The sequence below is a fragment of the Apiospora phragmitis genome (assembly GCF_038363925.1).
Source record: "Apiospora phragmitis strain CBS 135458 chromosome Unknown utg000010l:1.0-9815664.0:1.0-9183399.0, whole genome shotgun sequence".
NCBI classification, from domain to species: Eukaryota; Fungi; Ascomycota; class Sordariomycetes; order Amphisphaeriales; family Apiosporaceae; genus Apiospora; species Apiospora phragmitis.
The window spans coordinates 7,502,394-7,525,733 of record NW_027117409.1 but is presented as its reverse complement, the minus strand read 5'-3'; the positions used below and the strand labels follow the sequence as shown (position 1 = coordinate 7,525,733).

General features: G+C 52.6%; 9 protein-coding genes across 9 annotated transcripts; 4 read left to right on the top strand and 5 right to left on the bottom strand.

Annotated features, from left to right (window-relative positions):
- Positions 1-299: 299 nt before the first annotated feature.
- Positions 300-1,700, top strand: PG994_012055 (uncharacterized protein; the record flags this gene model as incomplete). The annotated part of the gene is made up of 1 exon (XM_066863464.1): positions 300-1,700. The coding sequence occupies one exon, from the start codon at positions 300-302 to the stop codon at positions 1,698-1,700; it is 1,401 nt and encodes a 466-aa protein (XP_066712574.1).
- A 154-nt stretch (positions 1,701-1,854) lies between these two features.
- PG994_012054 (uncharacterized protein) lies at positions 1,855-3,230 on the bottom strand (the record flags this gene model as incomplete). Its single annotated transcript, XM_066863463.1, has 2 exons — positions 1,855-2,438; positions 2,513-3,230. The coding sequence occupies 2 exons, from the start codon at positions 3,228-3,230 to the stop codon at positions 1,855-1,857; spliced, it is 1,302 nt and encodes a 433-aa protein (XP_066712573.1).
- Positions 3,231-4,813: 1,583 nt separating this feature from the next.
- Positions 4,814-5,845, top strand: PG994_012053 (uncharacterized protein; the record flags this gene model as incomplete). The annotated part of the gene is made up of 2 exons (XM_066863462.1): positions 4,814-5,537; positions 5,655-5,845. The coding sequence occupies 2 exons, from the start codon at positions 4,814-4,816 to the stop codon at positions 5,843-5,845; spliced, it is 915 nt and encodes a 304-aa protein (XP_066712572.1).
- A 277-nt stretch (positions 5,846-6,122) lies between these two features.
- On the bottom strand, positions 6,123-8,414 carry PG994_012052 (uncharacterized protein; the record flags this gene model as incomplete). The annotated part of the gene is made up of 6 exons (XM_066863461.1): positions 6,123-6,183; positions 6,491-6,645; positions 6,730-7,490; positions 7,548-7,771; positions 7,833-7,996; positions 8,067-8,414. The coding sequence occupies 6 exons, from the start codon at positions 8,412-8,414 to the stop codon at positions 6,123-6,125; spliced, it is 1,713 nt and encodes a 570-aa protein (XP_066712571.1).
- Positions 8,415-9,576: 1,162 nt separating this feature from the next.
- On the bottom strand, positions 9,577-11,872 carry PG994_012051 (kinesin family member 22; the record flags this gene model as incomplete). Its single annotated transcript, XM_066863460.1, has 4 exons — positions 9,577-9,839; positions 9,902-10,069; positions 10,117-11,583; positions 11,662-11,872. 4 exons carry the CDS (start codon positions 11,870-11,872, stop codon positions 9,577-9,579), a joined length of 2,109 nt encoding a protein of 702 aa, XP_066712570.1.
- Positions 11,873-13,196: 1,324 nt separating this feature from the next.
- PG994_012050 (uncharacterized protein) lies at positions 13,197-13,457 on the bottom strand (the record flags this gene model as incomplete). The annotated part of the gene is made up of 1 exon (XM_066863459.1): positions 13,197-13,457. The coding sequence occupies one exon, from the start codon at positions 13,455-13,457 to the stop codon at positions 13,197-13,199; it is 261 nt and encodes an 86-aa protein (XP_066712569.1).
- Positions 13,458-15,806: 2,349 nt separating this feature from the next.
- On the top strand, positions 15,807-17,279 carry PG994_012049 (uncharacterized protein; the record flags this gene model as incomplete). The annotated part of the gene is made up of 5 exons (XM_066863458.1): positions 15,807-16,045; positions 16,192-16,378; positions 16,478-16,586; positions 16,652-16,769; positions 16,838-17,279. Coding segments are annotated over 5 exons (1,095 nt in total), but the record flags the coding sequence as incomplete, so codon positions are not given.
- A 3,404-nt stretch (positions 17,280-20,683) lies between these two features.
- Positions 20,684-21,286, bottom strand: PG994_012048 (ankyrin repeat-containing domain protein; the record flags this gene model as incomplete). The annotated part of the gene is made up of 3 exons (XM_066863457.1): positions 20,684-20,836; positions 20,893-21,033; positions 21,098-21,286. 3 exons carry the CDS (start codon positions 21,284-21,286, stop codon positions 20,684-20,686), a joined length of 483 nt encoding a protein of 160 aa, XP_066712567.1.
- Positions 21,287-22,116: 830 nt separating this feature from the next.
- Positions 22,117-23,203, top strand: PG994_012047 (uncharacterized protein; the record flags this gene model as incomplete). The annotated part of the gene is made up of 2 exons (XM_066863456.1): positions 22,117-22,502; positions 22,591-23,203. 2 exons carry the CDS (start codon positions 22,117-22,119, stop codon positions 23,201-23,203), a joined length of 999 nt encoding a protein of 332 aa, XP_066712566.1.
- Positions 23,204-23,340: the final 137 nt, after the last annotated feature.

Here is a 23,340-nt window from a genome sequence, read left to right as displayed (position 1 = left end):
TCACTCAATGATTACTCAACTAATAGAAAAGAGACGGGATGAGGTACTCCGAGGGCAGGACGCCTACCACCATATACAACTTCAGAGGAAGATATGTAACAGTATACCATGCAAGTAGACTGGATTACCCCTGGATGACTGATTTTCATGCGGGTAGACCACCTATGGTTGGGCCCGCTTTAATGTGAGAGGGGATTAGGGTGGATCAACTTGGTCTTAGGCAGCCGTTCTTCTTTCGCGAACGACAGAGCTGACTTGTCTGGCTCACTGCCATATTGTCACTGGAGATCGCCCTAGTCATGGATCGAGTCCCAGCAGAAATCAAGCTGGCTATCGCACAGCTGGTAGTTCAAGAGTCACCAACATCGGCCTGCGCGTGTGCCACAGTTTCACGACAATGGCAGGCTCTATTTGAGCCTGCTACGTTCTCTTCACTGCGACTGAATCAGGTACGCCTCCCTCAGGCAGAAACGATTCTTACTCCTTTGAGGCAAACTTACGTTCGGCAAATCCACTTCATGGCATTGCTGCCTGGTTACGAGACTCACAAGGAATTTGAGATCGAGCCAGAGAAAAAGGAGAACGACTTGGCCTTTTCCGATGCAGTGGCGAGACTTGTGGGATGTTTACATTCATGGTCCTTGCCTCATAAGCTTTATGAGACCAGTCAACGAGGGATCGAACTGGGGATTTCCGCGGTTTCCACAACCAACTTGCAAGATATGAAAGCCGGATTGACACGCGTCCGGCCGGATGAGCTACCACATTACTACGACCGGAAGGAAAGATGTGCTACGTCGTACGTAGCCTTACGTGAAGAAGGGCTATACCCCCAGCTCCCAGAGGTGTCTTTCATTAATAAATTCATTTGTCCGTCTGTCCGTCCGTTCTCCCGTCAACCCGTCCCCAAGACTTGTTGCGAAATCGCCAATCGGTTTCCCAATTTGAACCCCATCGACTGGAACCTAGGAGACGGCAGTCACGACCATGCATTCCGGGTGCAGCTGCGCAACAACTTTGCCACTGACCTGTCTCTTCTGCCTAAGTCTGTTCGGCAATTCACACTATGCTATGACTACGGGCCAGGACTTAGAGGCAACATAGCCGATCGAAACCCTCGGCTCTGTCCAGGGGCAGTGCTGGACCCTCTTTGTATAGCCTTGCGTAGGCTTTCGATGCAATTGGAGACCATCTCCCTCGACATGGTCATTGGCAGCAAGCTTCTCTGGGAGCCAGAATTTGATCAAAACCAGGAGGAGGTGCATTGGCCTCGTCTACGCAAAATGAGGCTTCGGTTTCCTGGTCGAATACCACAGGGAACCCATTTTCTCGATTGGGATCCAGAAGGTCCTATATGGGACATGGATCTTGACGGGTCATTCACGGCCGACAGGGTTCTAGCGCATCAGAACCCAATTCATCTCGCGTTGGTACGCGCCGCGGGACGTATGCCCAAGCTCAAGGTAATCTACGCGACTTGGAGAGATCGTTATTGCCTTTCTGTAGAGTTTCTTCTTCAACCCGGACGCCCTGACGGTATAGGCTCTCGTGCCGAGTTTCGCTACGAAGGCTCACCGTTGTTGTTGGATCTCCCGCACGCGCTCCAGGAGGCATGGTCGCAGACAGCTCGTATGCATCTCCGAGAAGGGGCAGAGTTCACCAAGTCCCTATTACGATTCCGCACAAATTTTCCGGCCTAGGCATAGCGTAGTACTAGTACCAGGGCTATCAACTTGAAATATTTCCCCGGGACTCGGTGACAACTTGCATCATTCTTCCAAACCAACTACATTCGCCAACCCAAAGGAGTGATCCAACCGTCTGAATTACACCAACGACTCGGTTGCCGATACCTCACACATCTGTGGATTTGGACATCCGAAACCTCCAGTATTTGTGCCCCTTTGGGTCTCTCAGGAGGTCCTCCATACTCGCGAGGAATGGCTTACCGGGCCCCTTGAACTTCAGCCCGCTGTCGATGCACAGCCGGGCATACTTCATGGCGGGGGCGATCTTGCCCACGCCCAGGTACTCGATGGCGGCGCGGTAGTAGGCCTCCTGCAGCCGGCCCTCGAGCCGCTCGAGCCGGTACAGGTCGATTAGCAGCTCCGCCTTCTCGGGACTGGGCGCCTTGGCCGAGGTGGCCGCCGCCGAGTAGTCGTCCAGCTCGGCCCACAGCTGCAGAATCTGCCGGATCCGGCTGTCGGACTCGCTCACCAGGTACGGCTCCGCCGTGCACGCGGGGCAGCTGCAGTCGAAGCCCCAGTGCTCGTGCAGGCGCTCCCGGCGCGCCGCGCTCGTCTGGAAGCCGTCGATGTAGGACACGGTGATCTCCTCGCCGACCATGATGTCCCGCACGGCGTAGACCTTGTTGCTGAGGGTATCCGGGTCGAAGTAGTATACACAGTTGGGGCGGCAGTCATGGTTCAGACGTGAGACTGAATTATCACGTGTGTGTCAGCTAACTCGGTTTTCTCCCGCTCTATGCGTTGGATGGAAGGGCGGCACTTACTTTCTGTGAAGACGGAGTGGAAGTCGGCCCCTTGGTCCCCAACCCCCGTCCGGAAGGAGTTCACGGCGAATATCTGGCTGATTCTCGTTTGATGGCTGGCAACACTCAGGTGCGTTGTGAGGTTCAGATACCGGTCTCGGTGGATGCTGGGTAACGCCTCCACCCCCTGCACCAATAATGCAACGGACTCGTCTTCGGATAGCGCATCCAGAGCGCTGCGGTCTATCATGACGGCGGGCGTCCTCGTCATGATGCGCTGGCCGGCGCGGATGGGCTTCGTCGCTACAAGGCCAATGCCTTTCCCGGGGACCTCGGCGTCTTCATAAGAGCTTGCGCTGTTGTGTAGCCGCGGTGCTTGGCCCTCTTTGTCCGTGAATATCCCCGTTGCTTCTAGTCTGGAGACGCGTTCTGGTGTCGTCACAACCGAAACCCCCTCGCCGCCGCTGAAGGATGGTTTTGTGAAGGCGCAGTACTCCGTCTTGCCCCGGTTCATGCATGATTTGCTGCGCACCCACAAGGGGGGCACCGGATGCTCAACTTTCTTGGTGATGTTGCCCGGGCGAGAGGACTCTGATTTCAGGCATGTCTGTCTCTGTAGCTGGTATGCCGGGATAGGCAGCGGGCATTGCTGAGAGAGTAGGGGCGTACCGACGTGTGAACTGGCCGAGGCGAGCACCCAGAGGGTGGGAAAGATGAGGGTATTGATGACAGCTACCATGACTGCCTATTAAATAAATTGTAGTTGTTTTTGGGTTGACATGAGATGAACCTAGAGGAATCTCGACAGAAGACAGGTTGAAGGTTGAAACGGTTCGATATTCAACATCTGAGACAAGGGGGATGGGCAACATGAGACGAACTAAGCTTGGCACTTAGTCTCCACAGACCTTGGCCCCTGAAGATCCAGAACATCTCAATATCCATACCTACATAGCCATGTAGATTTACAATACTAGGACTGTGCCAAGTGTAAGATGCGATCCTTCCCGATTGTTTTACTGCTGGTGACTGTTATACTATAGTCATAAGAGAGCATACTCAGCTTAGTCAGCGAATACCCCAGTAAAACGAACTACATGTATTTCCATCTGCTCTTCTCTCCATGGCAAGGTATCTATTGATCGTAGCATACATCTTTACTAGACGTTGGCTGTTCTGATCAAACCAATTCGACAACATCTGCACATTTAATTCAAGTTTGTGGTCAATAAGCAGTGAGAGCTGCCCCGGGCTTCGGGCTTATGGCTTATCAGCGGCCCCACATGGCCCGAATAGCATAAGTAGCGTCAAGATACAGTTTAGATCATCAACGATCAAAAGAGCCAAAGAAAAAGACATTCGTTGCATGGTAGGGTTAGACAGGGGGGAGAAAAGAAAGAAAGACAAAGTAGCCTTAGCTGACAAAACGCTAAAGACTGGCCTATGTGCAATTGCTTTGAATGTGCACGATTGGTGGCTGCAAATGAATAGGAGCAACCTTTATTGCTTTTAGGCCCGACCCGATTATTTCCTGGTTTTCTTCTTTTCTTTTCTTTCTTTTTTTTTCTCTCCTTTGATTTTTTTTCCTTCCGGACAAAAGACCCACATCTCTTCTATTCTATTCACCCCAACATCAACATTCCAACGGACTCCCCAAGTCCAAGCTTGCCCTATTCCGGATTCAAGATAACTACATACAACACCTTCCAGAGACTTTTTTTTTTTTCGGTCAACACCGAAAACTGGTTATCCATGAGTCACTTCAACCAGCCCAACTTATTCCAGGGTAATGACAGTGCTGCGAGGCTGTATTCAAGTCCCTCTTTCATGCCAGCCAACCCCTCGACCACAACGGGATGGACTCGGCCTGTATACCAAACATGGCGACAAAACAGGGAGGCTTCATAGCCCAGAACTATTCACTTGCCCTGAACCGGGAAATGCCAGATATCCATCAGCTTATACCCGAGGTAAGCATTGCCCTCCCTTATACCCCTATAATACCCTTTTTGTATTTCGGTATAGTTACGACATTTGCAAGGTGGGTATGATATGGCTCACTATCAAGGAAGGAGTGATGCACCAGACAGCCGCACTTTCCCTTGTGATATTCATTGTACCTGCCGCCCAAGAGTTCTACGCCCAAGCCATGCGGCTTCTTTCTTCCTCCTCCCCGTGGTGCTGGTGGCTGCAAATTTCATGTTTCTTTCGCCCCTCCTACACAAAGAACTTGTGAAGACGCGAGTGAATACAAAAGAAAACCACAAATTAATATATCCGACACAGGTGCCAACTATACCAAGTAATAATAACAACAACAACATGATGAACGGGAGCCTCGCAAACGCAGACCCGCACAGCGTGAACTATGAGTCGAGCGTCGACCTCAACCAGATCACGCGCCGCCAGCTGGAGGAGGACATCCTGGCCTACCGCTACGACCTGGACTCGTGCCGCCACCACCTCGCGGCGCCCGACCTCACGCCCCAGGAGGCCCGCACCGTGCAGTTGCGCGTCTTGGACATGGGCCACCAGATCCGCCACTGCCAGCACCGGCTCGAGATGATCGAGGCCCAGGCGCGCCAGTCAGCCCTGACTTCGTCCACTAGCGGCAAGCGCCATCAGCTGTTCAGCTTCGACCCGGCGCCCAAGCGGCACTCGTCGGAGATGCCACAGCACGGCGGCGGCGGCGGCAGCAACAGCGTCAAGCGTCCGCGCCTGTCGTCCAAGCCCAGCCACAAGCAGCTGCCGCCCGTCGCCGGCGGCAGCGGCCACAACGGCATGGCTCACAGCGACGAGAACAACGAAGACACCATCGAGGTCGACATGACGACGACCAGCTTCAACAGCGGCGGCGAGCGCGCGGTCCAGCGCCTCGGGTTCTGGAAGTGCCGCCTCTGCACGTCGAACAAGTATCTCTCAGCCGGCTCCAGTCGCGTACCTAGTGCTCCATGCAAATGGCCGCTGAAGGACATCAGCAAGATGTTGAACCATTTCCTCGACATGCACACCGAGCACACGGCCGAGGAGCGCTGCATGGAGCTTGGTGACGCGTTAGACCAGAATCGCAAGTTTCTTTTTCCCCTCCTTAGCTTCCTCCTACTCGCTTCTAAATGAACATAACGACTTGTGCACATGAGTTTTGACTAACTGGCATTATTAGGTGGACCATTTGAGTACTGGTTGACAAGGACGCGACGTCAGGACCTTCGAGATGGCACCTTTGTGGACGATTGTGTGGGTTCCTTACAATCGGGTGCACTTCCGGATAGCCTTCGTGGCTTAAATCGGGCTGCAGCGGACTTTCCCAACAGCATCGTGCTCACAAAGTCGGAAGACCCTGCAGATATGTAGATAAATCTGAGCCACACAATGCATACGCCTCATGTACTGAGTGTAAAGATCAGCGATGAGGCTGTCCCTATTGGTGAGGAAGGAGCAAACAGAACACCATAGTTTTGCAACAGAACCTTCGAGCCGAAACCGAGCTTTCAGGGGCTTTCACAACAAACGTTACTATAAATGGCATCATCGAGAAATCGGAGGTCCTAAGCCTCATGCGCAGTGGCTACAATCCAATCTGGCATGGCCTTACCCCCTTCACAGCGGCCTTCAACCACCTTTTCATAGCTTAAGCAACACCAAATGCAGAGCACTCAAATGCTACCAGGTTGGCAGAATCTTGTGGTATACTTGAACAATATTAGTAGAAATATTTTGTGAAATCGGGTTCAAGTGCAAACTGGAAGCAACACAGGTATGGGTGATGAGAATCCGCATTGCTGCTGGGAAATTTGTAGGTAAGTCAAGATAGAATAACGTCTGGCAAGATGCACGAAATTGGTGCCCGAAGAAAGTTTCGTTACATGAGCTGTGATGTGTGTGTATTTTTTTATATCAATATATAAATGTGACTAATTAGGTTCATTATGATATTACAATTAAATATTCATTATCCCTTCTTGATCTAGCGTCGACTGCTTAATCGAAACCCCTTACAAATCGTGTCGTGCATGCTTACTCTTGTGTCGCAACTTCTCACCATACTTGAAAAGGAGGAACGGGATGGGTATAAAGGCAATGGAGATGAACGCCAGAGTGGACGAGGCCCAATCAACGCCTAGGTACTCGTACATGGCGGTCGCAAACAAGGGCTGCGAATAATATTGTTAGCTTGTTCGACTTTTCCAGCTGGCGGCCAAGCCAAAAAGATAGGTAGCGTATGAAAATGAACTTACAAATCCAGCACCGAAGCCACTCCTCAATAAGTCATTTCCAGCAAGAACACTGGCGATGTATTCCGGGTAGGCGTCGCTGAGGTAGTTCATGACGCAGTTGAACAGCAAGAAGGTGCCGATGCTGAACCAGGCGGTGCCGATGATGGGCACGATCCAGTGGATGTCGGGCCGCGACGTCCAGCCGAACCAGAAGAGGCAGATGGGGATGGCGAGGGAACCGACACAGGCTGGGGGCAGGCGCCACTCAGGCTTCAACTCGCCGTTCTCGTTGAACTTGGGCTCGATGTACTTGTGCTGGTACCAGACAAACGGCGGCAGGACCACGAACACGCCGACGAGGATTCCGATGAAGGCCAGGCCCTCCTTCCCGAGGCTGAAGCCGTAGATTTCGGTGAAAACGATGGGGAACGATTCGAACCAGATGTAGAGAAGACCGTAGACCAGCGCGATGTACAGGTCAAGGGCGAAAACGATGGGTTCCGTAAACAGCATGGAAAATGGGCGGACAAGAACCATTGAAGCAATATCCTTGCCGGTCATCTCCTGTCCCACGAGCTCTGGCTCACAGATGAGCTTGTCGTTACCTGTAAGTTTGCGCAGGCGGCGGGCCCGGCGATACAGGATGTTGGCCGACGATGTCTCGGGTAGGAAGAAGACGAGGATCAACGTGGCACCGGAGAGCCACATAAGCTCCCAGATGGTCCACCGCCAGGTTTCCTTTTCGACAGCGAATCCGCCAACCAAGGGACCAAGAGTAGGGCCTAAGCGAAATTGTGAGTACAATCAACTACATCTCCAAGTATAAGGGCGTGACTTACCACAGACAGCACCGATACCCCACACGGCGAGGCCATAGGTACGCTTGGCGGGGGAGTACATGTCTCCGACACTGGCACCTCCGGTAGCGAGCGATGGGCTGCCGATCAAGCCAGTGATGAAACGAAACGCCAAAAGCATCCCGAAGTTCGTCGCCAGCGCCGTAGGGACCTGAAGAACAACGAACAAGGCTAGCGTCAAGATGTAGAATGGGATTCCGGCCGGTCTGGGGGATTTCGGACATGGGCGACCATAGCATTGGACCCAACCCGTAGCCGGCAACGAACAGCGTTAGGCCTAGTGTCGCAGCCACGCGGGAGACGCCGAACTCTTGGGCCACGCCAAGGATACCGGCAGAGTAGATGGCGGAGCCGATATAAACGCTGAAAGTCAGAAGACAAATTTCGAAGGTGACAAAGAACTTCTTCGGACGAGACCAGTTTTGAGGGTTCTGTAAGGTGTTAGATGGAGTACGACTAAGAAAGGGGGTGCAGTCAAGTTCGACGGTTGATGTTTCGTACCTCGGGATCATTGGGCCCATACCAGTCGACAATGTAGTGATCCTTGCCTTTCTCGGGATCGACGTGTCGTTTGTGGCTACTGTTGGCGACCGCTTCATGGTCTACCTCCGTTGCCGAAGTTGAGTGAGAATCGGCCGATAGCTGTGGTGTGTCTTGGGCAGAATTCTCCTGAGATGCCCGTTCCGGTGCAGTGGTCTGGCCGTGTTGGGCCATGTTAGTCGACTTCTGAGCGTCGACATATTTGGTCCATATAGAAGGGTCGACTTCTTCCGGATACTTGAAGACCTTGCCGCGGGTGACGAAGCGCAGGTATTGAACGAAAAACGTGTCTCGCATAAAGCCTACCATGGTGAAGGGAGCCACTGATTGACGATTGACTACGACCAACTAGTGACAGAACTTGGTAGGGTGATTAAATATCGAGCCTTGCGACTGAGCATGGAAGTCAAGTCAACTCAATGATCCAGCGCAGAGACGAAAACAACAGTAAACAGCAATATAATGTAATATGGTCATCCATGGGAGAGAACCTAGTTCGCTGCCAATAGGCGGCGGTTACGACCAATCATGCACGTCATGCATTTTCACCTATGGGAAAGGCCTTTTCCCACGGCGGGTGCGCCGGGGAGCTCTAACGGGGAAACACCATTTATCCGTATTCAGGTGGGTTGTCAATAGCATCATGACTCTGGAGACTGCAAGCCGCAATGCAGGGGGGCTTGTGGATCAAGGTGCGTGCCAGGAAAGCAAAGTAGACCCGGAGTCGTCTTCGGTCCGAAAGCGATCAGTGGTGTCCCAGCCTCTCGGAAAACACGTGAGTGATCGCACTGGGAATAGAGATCCAAATCGGGGTAATAGATAATCGACATCTTGGAAAGCTGGAGAACGGCGTGGGGCCACCATGCGGGAAAAGATTCGCTGTTGAGAGTGGTGATGATGACGTTGAGATGGGAGATCGGGATGACGGGACCTGATCGTCGCGGGAGCTAAAATATCCGATGCCACTACGAGGAAGGCGGCCAGCGCTAGCGACTGTCTAATCTCGTCATCACTCAACCTTATTAGCCAACGTTAACCCATTCTCTGATCGCAGTGACAGTCTCACCATTTTTGCAGATCAGTGTGATGCCCGCATCAGTCGGCTGCGGATGCTCGGTTTCAACAACATGCACATTGGAAAGCTTCAATCTGTTTGTGTTTAATCTACTAATACCAACCTCTTGAAGACGACAAAGGAAACAGAAGGCCGAGGAATCGGCGGCAGGGGAAATGAAATCAAGTATGCAAGAAAAGACTGGGAGGTAGCCAGTAAGGCTCGAGAATGGTAAGAAATGCGCCTGACTCTCTGAGGGCAATATGCTGAAACAGTATCCAAACAAGTATGTGATACTCTCAACCCCTGAACGCCGCGCCAATGCAAACCGATCTAAAATGCTTACTCTAGTTTTTGGCCCTCAAAACACCTTTCAAGAATGCAGACCAATATCGCAAATGAGTGTACAGTCCTCCTCTATGCTCGGTCAGCTACCAGACCCTCGTAGGCCCTCTCGACAGCACGGCCGCCCATTCCAGGAATAGCACGCAACTGCGCAAGAGATGTTATCGCACCATCTTCCTCGTCCGCCGCGGCTGACAGATGATCCACCAAGTCGCGCGCCTTCTTCGGCCCGAAACCCTGCAGCCCCATGATAGCGCTCAAGTCTTTCGAGTTGATGATATCGAGCAGTTCCTGCATATGGGGTGTCAAGGGTGTATCGTCGAGGGAAGGTCCAACTTGAGGGCTTTAGCCTTCTTGCTCTTCTTCCGGTTCCGCGGATAGTCTTCCTCATCATCACCGGCCTCCGAGGTGTCGTAGTCCTCGCCGGACGTTTGTCGATGCACCTTCTTCTTGCGGGAGATGGGACTGCCGTTTGACTCAATGCCAAGGTCGCAGCCGCTATCTTTCCCCTCCGCCTTCGCTGCCAGCTTTAACTGGAGTTTTTCCATCTTGGCGAGGAGCTTCACTTGCCCAGGAAGAACGGCAGTGCCATCTCGTACATCTTAAGCGCACTGGCATCCTCGCCCCTCTCTTTGTGCTGTCTCGCCATCAACAGGAACCTTAGTCCGTCTGATTTGGAGTCGTCATGACGACCATCCTCTATCCGGCGCTCGAGTGCGTCCAGGCGTTTCTGTACTGCATCACTGATCTCGGGCTGGGACTGGGCCGGAGCTTGCTGACTACGCGAAGCGAGAATCTCCGCGACTTTCTTCTCGACCATAGCCTCAATCAGGTCTGCTGAAATGGCAGGTTGGGCCACTTCTGCTGAAGGGGAAGGAGGTATGGCCGGCTTGCTAGGCTGGGGAAGAGACGTATGTACGGGACGGGTGATCTTGCTAGGACGCGCTATGCCGCTTTCGGAATCTCCCGGACGTTTGTAAACGGCCACCGCTGAACGCTTGACAGCAGTATTAGCTGGTCGTGGAACGGCGGTGGGGGCGGCCACGGGTATAGTAGGCTTTGCAGGAACGGGAGGCTTCGAGCGATCGGTATAGACGTTGAAGAGCTTCACAGGTCGGTCCGTGGCTGCCTTCTCCTTCTCCTTCTCCTTGGCAGCCACAGCGCCAGCATGGACATTGTGGGCGTTGGCCAGCGGCCGAAGAGGCTGTCGAGCCACGCCCTGGATGTTGCCAGAGTTGGTACGAGGGACCTGCTTGTAGACGATTTCGTTCTCGATTTCACGCACTTCGATTCTCTTGGCTCTGGAGCTGACGTTGAGACTGCTAAGAGTATCCAGGTGATAGCTTCTGAGAGGTGCAAGGTTCAAAATCATGACTGTGATTCCGTTGTTCTGTCCCAAAGAAAGAATCCGTGTCATCTTGGACTCCCGGAAGGGAATACGTCGGTCGCCTCGCGAGATCGCGTCGATGCACTGACTCAGCACGAACAAGCTCTTGTTGATTGCTGCCGACTCGACTAGACGCTCCTTGCCGTTGTCTGTCCTTCGGTTATCCTCTGATCCGGCCAGATCGATGGCCGAGGCTGTACTCTCCAGCACTCCTCCGTCTTCTGTCACCTGTGTGACTTTTACGCGCAGAATGGCGTGGCTCCTGCTGCTGTGGGCATTGAGCTTTGTCGACGCAGTTACGCGGTTGAGGTTGGACTCAATGTATAGCTTCTCGAAATCCTTCAAGTCCTCGCATGGCCGTTCTGAGAGGCCAACGACATGGGTCTTGCCATTGGCTTCACGCAACGGCAGACCCGCCGGGGTCCGCTTTTCCGGGGGTTCGAGCAAGTCGAAGACCTTGTCGTTGTATATTTCGTAGTAGGACAAGGCTACAGACACCGTGGTACCGCCACTGGTGTCCTTGGCAATCTTCTTCGATCTACGGAATACACTGCTGAGAAGTCGAGGGATAACACCGCGTTCGGCCAGCTTCATCCCTCCTCGCATCGTATGTGTTTTGCCAGTTCCGGTGACGCCGTACGCGAAGAGGGTGACATCGAGACCTTGGAAGAGCGCCTTCAGGTGAGGCGCAACTAGAGAACATGACGGTCAGTAAGGAACCTTGGTCTGCGGATGTGTGTCCGTGTCAAGGCATGGTGGCGATGGCATACCCTCGGCGGAGAACAACTCCTCTTGTGTGGTCGGCGAGTCGTATACGCTGTTGAAGGCAAAAGTGAACTCCTCGGCCCCGTTCTTCGGACTCGGTATCCGGACGAGTGTGCTGGGTTTCCCATCTTCGGTGCTGGCTGCGTGGACGATGATGTCCTTGTCGAGCTCTTTTTCAAGCAGCGGCCGGATTCGGGCCACGACGCGTACGGACATGGCGGTGAGGAGGAAGAAGAGAGTTGAGCAGTCGATTGATGCCAGACGTTGTCCCAAGGAATGGAGCTAAGTCGTGTGCAGTGCAATAAGACTGATGATATAAAGTTGGCGTCTACGCGACGTGGTGATCCTGGTCGCGTCTTTCAAAGGCCGGCCCTGCTCCTTTCTTGTCGAAAGTGTCGAAGTTAGGTAATTTGGTGTGGGAAATTAGCATGAGGAGCTTGGGCACATGGCGGCCCGGCGGTCTGGTAGGAGCTTAGGCGGACCCTTTCTTCACTTTTAGTGGGTTGCTGGGTCAACTCCTCTCGCTAAAAAAAGAGCAGCTGGCAGCCGGGGAAAGGGAAAAAGACAGTGCACTTCGCCCTTCGCCCTACCGCACTCCCGTTGTCCACATCTTATCGAAAATCATCATCTTACCAGGTAATCAAGGTAATGTCTTTTCAATACGGGAGCATCCTTTTGGACAACGATGACTATACTCTCGGGTCCTGTATTATGCGAGCACTCATTGCGAAATAACTTCCATGATAGGCAAGCAAGCTCGCTCTCCCACCGCTCTGAATTTCCCAAAGCTCGGAAATAAGGGGCCATTTTAAGACCACAACCCACAACTTTCGACACGTTGTGTACATTTCGAAGAGCTTCTGGCATATCCCGCATTGTCGCTTCGGTCACGAGCTTGGAAATTGATACTTATGCGATGAATACTCGGCCGGAACGCCCGTCACGCCCGTCGCTCGGACAGCATAGTCTCTGTTGGATTTCTTTATGAGATCACTGCACCGAAATTCGGTGATCCGGCGTGGCCTGCGCAAAGGTTCTACGAGCTGTGCACGAACCTGAGACATGACGAGATGTACCCAACGATGGACGGTGACGAAAACACCAACTGGCCATTTCGAGTTCCATTAATCTTTTACCGAGATATACCGAATCTAATATTGCCTCTATCTTCTCGGACCTCGCTGTTTAACTCGCTGCCTATGTCTCCCTTCTGCACTCTGAGGTCTCTTGGGCCCAATTCGCTCGCCCACTTTTCCCAACGCTCTAAGGTGACCCCTGATAGACAGCTGCTCAATTGCAAGCGCGACCGAGTCCTCCAGGATATGTTTCTAACCGAATCTCCTGTTTGTTGGGGTACGATGGGATTTTTACACTGCTATGTTATTAATTCTCTGCTTGGCATCTCTGAACATACGTGCTCGGACATATTCGTCGGCGACGCCCTGTGTCATGAGAATGGGCGTGGAATCTTTTCACCACCTATATCCTATCTGTTTCTTGCCTTAACGAGCTTGTGCAGTTCCTCTTGGACTTCCGCCAATTATATGTCACTACTGATGCGCTTGACCTGGAAGCCTTGATCCTCTAGTTTGGCCAAGAGCGGCTCGCTCTCCTTGCGGTGTCGGTGCAACCGGTCGTGGGCGACTTCGTGGGCGACTTTGTGGGTGACTTTGTGGGTGACTTCTTGGTCTGCATCCTCCGGCCTCCCGGGCCTGTCCGCACGACCACGGATTTGGGAGTCCGAGGTCAACATGTGGGCAAAGAGATAATTAACCGGCTGCACAGAAGAGGCCTTCTCCATCCTTTGTGATCACTTGCCGATGGTTTCTCGGGGACCCATTCACGAGCCAAGCCATTTCATTTTCATTACGCATCCCCAGCTCGAACTCCCTCCACACCAGAAGGCGCCCGAGATCATCGGGCACATGCGGCCTCTTGGATTCTTCTTCCAGGGGTAGCCTGGAGACGTTTGATTCCTAGTCGTCTCTGAGCCTGCGCATGAGATCGCCGTGAGAGGTGGGCGAGTCCAAATGTAGAGGCAAGATGCGTGGACTGGGTGCCATTGCCCGCACCTGGAGCTCCCAGAATAAGGACTATGAGAAGCCTTTGGTCCTTGCATAAGCCCCTGTAGTCGTGGGTTGAAATCCAGTCAATTGCAACTACATGGGCGACCACCTACGTCTTTCCAGGAGCTTGTGGGTGCGGGTGCGGATTCGGTATCATACACTTTCAGGGGGCAAGTCATGTCAACTTATAATACCGCTTTGACTTTAGAAACGAAATCCTGTTGAAACGAAACGAATCCATGTTCTCATCCCTTCTTTACACGCCTTGCGCCTATAGCGGTTTCGTGCGCAGTTTCGGCTGGCGTTGTTCATTGCAATTACCCCTTACAGCCCCTATAGTTGGTCGACTATAACCAAGAGAGCCCGGGGAGGCTTTTTTGTTAGTCATTTGAGGGGTAAAGAGATCGACCGAGGAGGGGAGGGAGCTCGTGCCATGCGTTCGCATCGTCACCTCGGACAATAGTTCTGATGCCCGGAGAGATCCGGTATCTACCCCTGAGTCTTGCGTCCTTATGCAGGTGCGGAGAATTGTTCAACGCACAGCTCTTGCATATAGGTAGTAAATAAGAGAGAGGGGTATAGGTCGGTCAGGAAGCTTTCTCTTGGAATTGCTGCAATCCTCTACCGGCTGCAACGCAACTACATCATGTACATAACTTGCTCGATTCACAGATTGTCCACAGAGGTCATTTCGACGACGTGGATGAAGCACATAACTGGCGAATGTGAGGAACATGTTGATTTGTGTTCCAGTGCCCCTTAATAAAAGCAGGGGGGTGCTGGGTGTGTCGTTCTTGATTGGTTATATGCTTGCCGACATGAGGTGCACCTAACCAGATTAGTTGATGATGCCAGGATTTTGCCGGCCACTTCGGGACGACTGGACGTGGCCAAAAACGGCTACCGACTTGCTCGGCAAACGGTTCTGTTTGAAATTTGATCAGGGACGTGTTTCGGGAGAGCTGCATCTGCATCCGCATCCATCCCTTCCAGCTCAGAATGGCATTGTGGTCAGGACTTCCAATGGTCCTATTCGCCCAGCCCATTGACTCGGTTCTTCTTCTTCTCGCTGATCAGCAATTGCCAGGTACCTACTTACTTAGCGCACTCGTCATGGGAGGGACACCCCGTCAAAGTAGTACTAGTTTCTCTCGTTAGGTGGTCTTTTTAGCAGTCCCACCACATATGACGTTTTGACCCTTAACGACTTCAGATTGACCACTCAAAAAGGGAGTCACTAACGACACTTCGCTTGCTGATTAGGAAATTACCATCATCGTGTCATCGGTTGGTTGTCCTGAGCTACCTAGGCAATCAAGCTTGGCCACATTCTCTTCCGTTGGGTCGGATCCGATCCGAAGTGATTGATCATTAGTGACCTGTAGATAGATGTCGCCAACTCGGATCCGAAAGCACGCCGATAGTGTTTCGTTTGAAGCATGATCTGACTCGGCTGGATCCGAGCCCGCCTCCTATGTGCTACCTATGCCGTCGGTATTGGGCGGGGGCTCAACAATCCGAAATAGGATAGAGTGAAGATGACATTTCAGAAGAGGATGCAGGGGTCGTATGTCTCTGGGTGATCTACTTGCTGCACTTACAGTAGCATTGACGCCATGTCACCCAAACACGACGTCTGTCTGCGTCGCATCCTCCCCAACGGCGGGCGGGCAAGCAAACTGCCAGCCACCGCACAGAAGGTCACCCCATTTCCGAGCTGCTCGACCGGGTTGTTACCGAACCCGGAGTGATCGCTTCGAGGAAACCTGCAAGTCCAGGCGTTTGTGTACCTTGGTTGAAACCTATGTCCGGGGGAACCTGCATGTTTGATGCGCAGCGACCGCTATATCACGGATGGAATAATGAGGTGGTCCAACAATTCAAGCTTTCAAACCCTTTTGAGAGGAAAAAATGCCCGACGCGGGATCCGGGGTGAACCCCAGATCTGACCTGATCCGAGAATATAAACAAGCGGCGCTCCCTCCTGGACCTCCTTTCCTCGGGTAATTCATGCGGTCCCCGGGTTTTCGATGTTCGTATGATATTCAACCCTTTCAAAAGTCCCTTCACTCAGCTGCTTTAATATGTTGACTCAAACTCCCAATCCCAAGAATCACTCTTTCAATATGGATATGAACTTGCCACAAATTAGCCATGACTCTCACGGGCCATGGATGGTCTGGTCGAGCTGGGCTTTGACCGGGTTGGCGTCCACTTTCCTTGTCCTTCGGTGTTACTGTCGAGTCACTCGTAACAAATCTCTATGGTGGGATGACTATGTTCTTATACTATCATGGGTATGCCGTCTTATATCCCTTTACCGGTTATAAACACATCACCTAGCATTATTTCTTAGGGGGTTTCCTCTCGAGGACGGCTTGCTGACGTACTCTCACAGATAATGCTGTTGTCGTCGGCGATAAACGTTACCTGTAACGTCAGCCAAGGATTCGGCGACCACACGTATAGCCTGGATCCCAAGAAGATCCCCGACGTGGGCTTGCTTGCCCAGGTGGATCTCATATTCGCCATTTTTGGTGCGGCCTGGTCCAAGACATCGTGGGCCATTACACTATTGCGTCTATCCCAAGGTTTATTGCACCATGCGGTTCTGTTTATCATCATTACTATCAATATCACCATGAGTCTCAGTGTTGTAAGTGTTCAATTTAAGCCCTAATGTTTGCCTCAATTTTCATATAGAATCGTTGCTACTTCACACAACATATGCTCACGACTCGCTTTTACTACGCAGGTGTTCAACTTTATCCAATGCATACCGAGCCGAAAGTTATGGGAACCTTACCTTGAGGGCGCTTGTTGGCCTTCACAAATCGTCCCGATATATAGCACAGTCGCTGGAGGTGCGAATATTTCCTATCTCCCACCTCCGATGAACCTCCAGGCTGCTGTCTGACATATGTATTAGCTTACTCCGGCACCATGGACATCGCATTGGCTCTTCTTCCATGGTTCCTCATCATGAGAGTCAATATGCGCTTAGCCGAGAGGATCGGCGTGGCCGTGGCCATGAGCTGTGGTCTATTGTGAGTGGCATGAGTCTCGCCTCTTCGCGAGGGAGCAATTAAATACTAACATCACGCCCAACCCCCAGCGCTGGAGCCACAGCCTTCGTCAAGACGTCTTACATCTTCAATCTCGGCAGTAAAGACCCCATCTACGACACCGCGCCGCTCGTCGTGTGGGGCCACGCCGAGATCGCCGTGACCATCGTCGCGGCCTCAATCCCCGTGCTACGCGTCCTAGCCAAGGATATCTCCTGTCGTTCTGGTCCAGGCGGCGGACGAACGGCAGCAGCAGCCAGGCGAGCTCCTCGGCGGCGCCGTACAAGTCGGGCGGCCCCGGCAGCAGCGGCGGCGGCGACAGCCGGTGGCGACTCCGGATCCCCGCGCTCCTTCAAGGGCACCACCACCACCAATAATACCCTCTCCTCGTCGATGGCGACGACGACGACGACGACGACAAACATCATGCTCCGCCGCCCCCATGAACGACCAGCACCACAACAAAGACGTCGATTACGAGAAGGGGTACGACGGTGCGTATGCTCATACCTCCAGCGGGGCGCCGCCGCGGCGTGGCCGTGGCATGAGCCGCGACGGCTCGAGCGAGCGTGATATACTGCCCAGGGTGCCGTAGAGAACCCTCACTGGACCGTGGGGCTTTCACATCTTCGACGAACCAGACAGGTCGGCTGGAAAATAGGGAGGTATACTATGACAAACCGCACTATACGTGCAGGTGTTGATGTTGGTCGGAAGGTATGAGATATGGCTTGATTGAGAATAGCCCTGAATTCGGATTCAACTACTATGCATGCTACTTTGTGTATGAGGTACTTTACTAGCTTCGTAATAGCATTATCACGTCACCGTGCTTGCAGATTTCACTTAATATATTATCGAGTTGTACTTTTTGCCCTCTAATTAAACTTGAACATCATGTTTAGTACAGTTTGTTCATAACAGCACAGTTCATCTTACCAGCTGATACTAGTAAACGTCTTTGTATAGAGCACAGAGTATAAATAAAACAAACCGGAATGTGGTTATACGAGATTATATTTGTCTTCGTATATAGGCCTAAACTTGTTTAGGGCTGGTGTTGAAATCACTCCATCCATACACCACCACAGAAGCAAACCAAGAAGATGAAAGCCCGCCCGCCGAAATTCCAAAAACGCCAGCAACGCCTTGCCTGCTCAAGTTGTTCTCGTAAAAATCCAATCATTCCCATAACCAACTCTGAAAGAAGCCCACGACCCGGTTTGGGTACCACAAGGAGCCAAAAGATGCACACATCCACCTGTACCCCCTTCTCCAAGATGCCCACCAATCAGAGCTACCACGCGCGGCCAGCTCCGCGGACATGTTGCCGCTGCCCCAGAACCCAGTAGCGCCTATTCGCCTCCCTTTCATCGTCTGCCTCTCGTAGCTTCCCGAGGCCGACAAGCCGTTGTAGCCTCACATTGTCGGCAGCCCGTTGGAGAGGGGGCGAGGGCGAGCGGCAGTGGTCCGGCGCCCGTAGCGGCGAGGACGAATGCAGAGTGATCCTGCTGGTGTTGCTGCTGCTGCGTATATCCAGCCCCCGTGCCCGCTGCCCCTCTTGCCAGAGATCCTCCGCTTCCCATCTCCATCTCGCTAACGTCTTTTCGACCTGTTGGTGGTCGAGGGAATGGGCCTAGCTCGAGGCACCTCAATAGCCTCATCGTAGTAGAATGGTGGCCGCTGCTGGGAAAGCGGAGGCTGTTGGTGTTGGTGTTGTTGTGGGTGTGTTGGTGCCTCGAGGGGCACTGATGGGTACGCCAAGGTGGGGCTCGGAAACTGGGGCTTATAGATTGGCGACAATGGTGGGCATGCTGGTGGCTGACCCAAGTTGAAAGACTGAGGCTCAGCCGGAGTGAGTGGCTCTGGTGCAAATGTCGGGGACTTGGACCCGGACGAGGATTGAGACCAGTCCATATTAGGGGACACCGGTATTAATGTCGGTGACTGAGCCCTGGTAGACGCTTGAGAGGCAAATGGAGCCCGCAATTCTGATGGTTGATGATACCATGGCACCTGAGCCATGACTGGTGCTTGAGAAAAGGCTGCCGTGGGCTGCCAAGGAGGTTGACAGACTGGTGAGCGCCCCTTGGGGCTTTGGGATCTCTCCTGTCCCGCTCCGGGATGACCTAGATGTTGTTCTGTCTGATCGAGAAGAAATCCGTCCCGAGCGGTGCTCGAGTGCTGGGTCGAGCCATGCGGGCCTATGTGGTCCAGCGGAGACCGAAGAAGAACGACGGTCCCGGTAACTGGTTATGTAGTTGGCATCCATGATTGTTCTTGGTGACAAAAGCGATAGTATATTGTCTGTGCCAAGTGTTGGTGGCAGTAGGTGAGACGGAGGAAGCGATGTGGTCGGAAGGAATTTGATAGTTGTTTTCCTTTCCTTTTGGGGGTGTTTCAAAGATGGTGCAATCCAATCTCTGTAGAAAAGTGCCAAGAATGAAGCAGAATCTGTGATTCTTTAAAGTGAATTCAAAAGTGGTGCAATTAAAACAGAACTGATTAAAAGAATGCCGCCGTTTGAGAGTTGAGTGAAGGGCAATATATTCACGATGGATGGATGTATGTGGAGGGTAGAATGGTTTTCTTGGAAGAATTGAAAAAGGAGGTGTCTTATATTTTCAGGCATCCGCAGACGTGAAAAATATGTAGTGGAAGACGTACGATTTTAGGCGCCCGCCTGATGAATGCATTCAGGTTTATCTGGGAAATGCTTCAATACAGAAAAACACGAAATAGAAAAACTTAAACAGTGCTGTGTGCGAAGAGGAAGAGAGCACCCCTGTTTCGTCCGTGGCTTGGCCAAGTTTCTGTCCACAATTTTGTAGTAATTAAGGAAGTATGATATGGAAGGGGGCCGCATCGATTCTGGCATAACCAGTGCACAGGTATTGTCGAGATCACATTGACCTGTAGTAATCAGAGCTCTACCATACCGACAAGGGGTTGTTGTGGTTTAGGTGATCTTGTTGATGTGCTGATTTACGTCCCGTATTTTGATTTGGCGTGGGATCAGCGTCGACTGTAAGAATAGCTTCCAAATACTTGTATACTCTGGACATTTTGACAGCATCATGGCCATATTTCAGGGAAAGGTGCGTACCTAACAGCATATCCAGGTGCTGCACCCCTGAATCGGGCATAGAGAGCATTGGCTGCCAGTTGCGCGAGTTTGTAGAAGTGGATGTGGACCAAATACTTGACATTGAAGGTTAATGACAGCACACTATGGAATAACCAGAATCCATCTTGTCTTTTCTTGTTTCTTGAGAGATATCGAACATGCTGCAAGGAACATCTTGCCCGGAGAGCTGGTCATCCGAAGAATCAGAGTACCCCTTTTCGACATCTCAACTCAACTCGGCTCTGCACTCATTCGCTTTAATAGAACAACTTTCCAGTAAATACTGCGGACATGTTGATAGTATCACTCGTAGTACTGCAAATTGGCGCGGCAGCTCAGGTTACGCCATGTCAATTGAACCAGCACTGTGGATAACAATGCTTGCTCAGTGCCACTGGAAATCAAAGCTTAACTTGAGCATGTGCATATTCAAAGCTCATCAGTTGATGATTTCCTCATATCCCATGGGTTCGCAAAAGTATAACCATAGAATCGAGCGAGTCGAAATTGGTCGTCAAGCTGATAACGCAGTAAGTGATGATGACGGCATGTGTAGGGACATTGAGTGAGCAAGGAAGGAAGGATCCATATCTTTTGGGGCAGACAGCATTTTTGAGTTGTACAATTGGAAGACAAGCTGGGAGTATGTTTGATTTTGTGATGTATTCGGTATCTTGATGTAGCTGAATCTCCCCTTACTGGAGCTAGCATGCATGTTCCCAGACAGCATTGAGATACGTTGTGAGGCCCGAGAGGTTGGTACCATCAACTAAGATGGCGTCGACTTCTCGGCTTTGCCCTTGCCCTTTCCTGGGGCCTTCTCAAACTTATCTTTCCAAATGCTCTCCTGGTTGAACATAGTAACACACTGCATCGCGGAAGGAGATCCGTGATATGGATCAGCCGAACCTTTAAGTAGGACCTAGTCGGTGTGTCAGTCAATGTTTCAATCGATTGTGCCGGGGGAAACAGACCTACCTCAATCACCCTGTCCTCCTTCTTGAATACAGCTCCCGCTAGAGGGCTCTGGCCTCTATCATTTATACGATTTGGATCCGCCCTATGCTGTATTAGTAGCTCCACCAAGTCGGCATGGCCATGGTATGCAGCTAGCATGAGCTGTCGCGCCTGCGGGTCAGCGAACACTGCTGAGTTGTCAATGGTTGTTCGCTCAAAAGCATACAAGAGTGTCGCCCTTCTCATTGGTCATGTTGGCGGGCAAGCCCAACGGAAGAGCTTGTTTGAAGACATCGACCTGGCCAGCGCGAGCAGCATCGTACATTCGGCCAGCGAATGCAATGGCTTCCGGTGGTAATCCACTCACGGTCCGAGCCGACGAGGTGGCATCGGATGCATCTGAGTGCGAATCCATTGAGATATCCTAGAGATTGATCGAACCTGTGTGCAACGACTGAAGAGGGGGCGGAAGTTATATAAGTATGTATGTCTGTGTTAATTTTGGTCCGAGTTTGCGAGCTAGCTATTTCTGTGAGCAATACGAGGCGGTCGACCAGGGTAACGAAAAACCAAAATCATTCCAAATAGATTGAACAGCTTCCAAAGACAGGCCATGAGATGTCGTTGCGCAATAAAGTGGAGTGAAGGGGCTCGATCTCGAGTGAGATGGCGTCTTGATTGGGCGAATCAGGCGGAATCACCACCAACCAGTGTAACCTATGGTCTACGGAGTAAGTTAGGAGGCATGCAGCACATTGTCTCTACATCCAGAATATAGCAGATAAAGGACTCTTCAGCCTTTGTGAACTGGCGTCGATTACAATTGGATGGCACTACTAACTTTGCAGTAAGAGGCTGTTTAAGTGGGCAATTTAGCAGCCCTGGTAAAGTTGTTCATTGCACATGTGGGAAGTAGACACCATCGATTTCAATCTTGCCTGGCCTGACGTAACATCTAAGACGAACTCCATTAAAAAGGCAATGCTGGGTCTATCATATTGAAAAGAGGGCGAAGAGAAGGAGTAGACCAAGACCCAACTTCCGTATGGCAGTAAAACCGATGCAATTGAACCGGATGCTGTTGTGAGTTGACGCCCACAGTCCGGTGTTAGCCGTTGCTAAACGCCGCTGTCACGACTGCACCGACGTCACCCACTTGGGCCTCGGCATTCGAGCTCAAGCTCGAAATCCCACCACGATGCATCAATCGGCCATCTCCATACAACCACAAGAGCCCAATCGACCATGCCGCCACGAATAAAAATCCGTCTCAGTTCATTAGCGCCCTGCCGTTTCGTCCGAGCCTACTCAAGCGATACCGGGCCTATTGTCAATGTTGTCAATCTACCAGCTCCCAATTCGGGCCACATCAGGATCCTGGAACTGAACAGGCCCTCCGCTCGAAATGCCATCTCGAAAGCTTTGCTCGCCTCACTGAGGGCAGAGATCGATGATGTGCAAGCCCAATATACTGCCGATGGCCATGAAATCCCAGCGACACTTCGTTTCGGCGGAGCTGCGGGCCCGGATCAGAAGGGCCCGACAAGAGCTCTGGTTCTCGCCAGCGCTGTCGACGCAAGCTTCTGTGCGGGTGCCGACCTGAAGGAGCGACGCAGTTTCACCCCCGAAGAGTTAGTACCAACCTAATATGTCTAATGCCCCTTCTTCGATCATGGACGAACAGACACGCAGAGACTGACACGCCATCTTCTCAATTAGAACTGCCGACTTCCTCGCCAACCTTCGCGACACCTTCGCGGCGCTCTCCGACCTCCCCATCCCCACCATATCCGCCATCTCCTCCATGGCCCTAGGCGGCGGCCTCGAGCTCGCCCTCGCGACGCACTTCCGCGTCCTCGCCTCGACCGCGACCATCGGCCTGCCCGAGACGCGCCTCGGCATCATCCCGGGCGCCGGCGGCACCTACCGCCTGCCCGCGCTGATCGGCGTGGGCCGCGCGCGCGACCTCATCCTGACGGGCCGCCGCGTGTCGGCGCCCGAGGCCTACTTCCTGGGCCTCGCGGACCGGCTGGTCGAGGTGCTGCCCGAGGACGAGCGCGACGCCCTCGAGCAGGGGGACGAGCCCCAGAAGGGCGAGCCCTCGGCCCTGGCGACCCGGGCGCGCCAGCTGGCGCTGACCGAGGCGGTGCGCCTCGCTGCTGAGATCTGCGAGGGCGGGCCCGTGGCCATCCGGGCCGGGCTCCAGGCGGTGGCCTGGGCGCGCGAGGACAAGGAGAATGCCATGTACGAGCGGGTGGTCAAGACGGAGGATCGGGACGAGGCGCTGTTGGCGTTTAAGGAGAAGAGAAGGCCTGTCTTCAAGGGCTGCTAAACTAAGTCTAAGTCACATGATTTATTCCTCGGCAGTAATTGCTCAGGTATGGCCAATGTCAGTGATGGAGAGCCTCTGCTATTTCGTAGCGAACAGCCGCACTAGATATCCTCGGGATGAATGGAGCTTGAATACCT